Here is a 4074-nt window from a genome sequence, read left to right as displayed (position 1 = left end):
ACACTGCGAGCTTGGTCCTCCCAGATTATGATGATCATTATTACTGCGATTAGATCATTCTGATTAATGACTGACCATTAAGACGTGTTTCTGATAAATATTTTAATGTGCACAATAATAACCTTTCACATTGTAATCATATTTTTATTTGTTATCTTTTGCATATGTGTGGCTGCTCCGTGTGTGTCTGAGCAGAGTGCACGCGCGTTGTGCACCCGCCTATAGACGCACATTACTAACATGTTTAACAGTGAAATACTGTGCCGTTGACTTTAGACCAGGTTTTTGTTGGTCACTGGCGCATTTGCTTTTTATGTCATCTAACTAGCAACGCGCCATGACTGCGCCTGACCACTCCTCATTTTTAGACCAACACACCCAGAGAAGCACAAGTTCATTTGCTAGTTAGACGAAGAGGGCGCAGGGCGTGAAAATGACAACTGCACCTGCATCTAAATAGCAATGACAGTGGCGACATGGATTATGCGCCCTCCGCCGTCCGCTTTAGACCATCTAAATAGGGCCTTCTAAATAGGGCCCAAAGGCTTCAGAAAACATACAAGACACATACAGAGTCATAGGAAGAGAAGCTTGTAGGTTTTATCTAAACAGAGTTATCTGCATTATAAAAACCGTCTTGGCAGCTCTAGGACAAGTGCACTTACATTGATCACTTCCATAAAATAAAACGAGAAAGATTGAAAAAATTGTTAAAATTAAATTAGGGGACTGATCACAGATGCATTGTGTCTGTGTGTTTTTACATCTATTGCTGCTTTTAATTTGCAGCTCTACTTTTAATGAAGCTGACATGTCATGACAGTCAAGCCCCCCCCCCAAGCAATTTTTCTCGTGGGCGAATATACGCTCAATCGCCCGTTTGCATTGACTTTGTATGTAAACTCGTTGCTAGCGAGAAAAAAAAAACAGATCCGGTGTGAACACACCTTTAGAGGCACGTGAAACATATGAGTCACTTTTTCATAACGACATAAAGGAATACTATACTAAAGTAATACACACTTTGTTTTACATCAATGTATTTATTTGTTATCATCATTTATACACGGAAGTAGGGGTGTTGACAAGACCGAAGCACCTCCTAAAATCATGTATTGTGAACACCATCAACTGATACAATATAGATAAATAATTAAATGTAGTGGTAAAAACTATAGTGTCCTTTCCTTCACTCTCCCTCTGCGCTGAAACCATTCAGACAAACTGTTCAATCGACCTCCAGTATCAACTGTTTGCAAACACTTTTTTGAAGGATAATAAAAAAATTTCTATCTTGCATTTCATGTTTTCGGATCGGCCACCAAATCAATGTTTGTGTGATATAAAATTTGACTTTACTTAATATATATATTACATGTCCTTTGCTGCAGGCTCCCCTCTGCAGGAAGATGGTTCCCGCAACACGGGAAACGGCTCGTGCCTCATGGGAAATGGTTCCGGGAATGGCACCCATGAGACATCCTCTATAGATCCTTCAGCGCAGCCACTCAACTCACGAGATGTTTAGGAGTGCAAGTGCGTCAGTATTGGCAAAATACGTGTTATACAAGGTGGATCGGCATTACAATCTACATTTTCCTAAAGGGCCAAAGACTCTCAGCCACTCTGACAGATCAAGTTTTAATAGGGCTGAAACGATTCCTTGAGTAACTCGAATAATTTTCTTACTAAGAAGCCTCTGTTACACAACCTGCTTTCGTTACTTCCATTGCTTCCCTTTCGTTACTTACTACTTTACTACTGAAAAGCTGTTGACTCGAGTAGTGACGTCACCACCATGCTACTGAGGATGCTGTTAAATTAGTAACATCACCACTTGTAGTGACGCTACTGCCCAACACTGATTATTTTTGACAGCTTGAGAAATAGCAGCACAGTGTGAGTGCGTGTGAAATCAGTCATTTGCATGACGCTTATTGCATGAGAGTTGACAATTATGTCATATATTACGTCATTATGTTATCGTCCTCTCCATCTCATACATGTATCTCGTATTTTCTCTCTGTCCCACTCGTGTCTGTGAAAAGTGGAGATGTAACTCTCCACTGGACTGTTGTTAAGGACACTATGGCTGCTAAATGTATGAGATGAAACTACATAGAAACTCAACAAAGTGAGTGAGTGAAATGAAATCAATGAGACAACGATAACTTAAGAGACTTGTGGTACGTTTTTTAAATAGCCATGTTGATCATGTCACATTCAAATGTTTAATTCCAAAAACTCTGAGGCTCAAACCAAAGAGGACAGAAATGTAAACAATCAGGTGACAGACCAGCAGATCCGTCTCTTAACCATGCAGTGCCTTTAAATATCAGCAAAAACGTGCAGCTTGTGAAATAAGGCAATAAGTGTTTGGTGCTGTTTTTTTATTGTTCTTTTAAAATGGTTAAAAATTGAGCATGAGCGGTGTTGATGCGCTGACAGGCGACTGAGTTCAGTCTGAGGATTGAATGTAGAGGATTGTTACTGACCTGATAAGAAGAGATGGAAACCAACTGTGTCTTCAGACTTGAGATTGTTACGAACATGAATGTAGCAAAGACTAACTGACAGAGGTGGGGGACTCAAATTGCAAATTTGAGGACTTGAAACTTGCTTGACTCGCACTGATGAAAGACTCGACTTGGTATTCATGACATGGATTAGATGATTATCAAAATAGTGGCAAATTTATTTTTTGTTAATTCAATAATTGACTCATAGTTCCAGCTGTAGTTGAACATTTTCATATGTTTCGAGTGCAAAACCTTAATTTGTAAAGTAACTAAAGCTGTCAGATAAATGTAGTGGAGTAGAGGTCAGAGTTGTAATGACAGTACCTGAGTAAATGTGTTATGTCACAGTCCACCACTGGGTAAAGTTTAAGTTATATTATCTTTATGAGTTTGTGAGTATGACTTGACTTGTGACTTGCTTGACCTGAGCAATCAATGACGACTTGACGGTTATGACTTGAGACTTGCACGTGTGCCTTACTCCCACCTCTGTTAACTGAAGGAACAAAGACTGTACCTGCCTTGTCAACTGGATTCTAAGTGTTTAAAAAACATCTTTATGTCTTAAAAAGGTCAAAGCTCAGCTCAATGTGACCCATCTTAAGCTTGTTTTAAATATTCTGTCTTTGAGAGCATTTATTTAAAATTATTTTTATATATAATGTACTGTATGAGAGGTTTTTTATTATTATTACTGCTTTATTATTACTTGTGTACCACTGCAGGAGTCTGACAGGTCCAAGATGATTTCTGTAATCTTATAAATGCTGATACTAAAACAGTGCACACTAAAGAGGAACTTGTTTGGATTGTATTTTTATAAATATTTTTAAGGACCAAGTCAAAGTTTGCCAGTTACAGTATGAAAAAGCATTTTTTTTCTATTCGTACCATATTTAAAAAATTGTATGCTTTTAAATATGGATATTCATACATACGTGAATATTGAAAAATTATGTTTTACATGTGTCAAATCGCCCATTAATTTTAATCATCATGGCATCTGGGGATAAAGGCACTTTCATATTGTCATTCATTGTGTGTCAACAAAACTGTGTGTGTATTCTAGAGGTCAAACAGGAGTTTTATGCTTTTCTTTCCTCTTAAAACATTTGCTGGCCTTTTCTTTGATTCGTCATTGCAAAATCTGTAATAATGCATTTTGTTTATGTCTTTTTTTGCTGTAAAAAAACAAACTGCACTTCAGGAATGCACTGCTGTTTTGTTTCTGTTGTTTTTTTTCAGTGCAGAATTAAAGGGACTACAACTCCATTTCATAGTGAATACCTGCGTTGTTGAATGAAAATAAATGAATTTATACTTTAATGGTGCGACTGTTTATTTTTATCTTGAAAGAAAAGAGCTGTGACACTCCATTAGTCTCATGCATCTTCTGTTTTAACATCTCACTAAATGAAGTATGAATGGAATTCAACATATTTTAGGACTAATTTAACGGCTTCAGACATTTTTTTATAACATACTAATAACATTTTTTGTCGTCAAAAATACCATACTGACGTTTTTTCATCATTTATAACGACATACTATACTA

At 37.2% G+C, this 4074-nt stretch overlaps 1 protein-coding gene across 1 annotated transcript in view; it reads left to right on the top strand.

The window, feature by feature from the left end:
* LOC126385923 (butyrophilin-like protein 1) overlaps positions 1-3833 on the top strand; it is a 22946-nt gene extending 19113 nt beyond the window's left edge. Inside the window, exon 5 of the mRNA XM_050037967.1 lies at positions 1392-3833. Coding sequence (XP_049893924.1) covers positions 1392-1528 — 137 coding nt within the window. The 3' untranslated portion in view covers positions 1529-3833. The remainder of the gene's footprint in view (positions 1-1391) is intronic.
* Positions 3834-4074: the final 241 nt, after the last annotated feature.

The sequence above is a fragment of the Epinephelus moara genome, chromosome 24 (assembly GCF_006386435.1).
Source record: "Epinephelus moara isolate mb chromosome 24, YSFRI_EMoa_1.0, whole genome shotgun sequence".
Taxonomy (NCBI): Eukaryota; Metazoa; Chordata; class Actinopteri; order Perciformes; family Serranidae; genus Epinephelus; species Epinephelus moara.
Note: the sequence above shows the minus strand (reverse complement) of the source record. Positions and strands in the feature narration are given on the sequence as shown.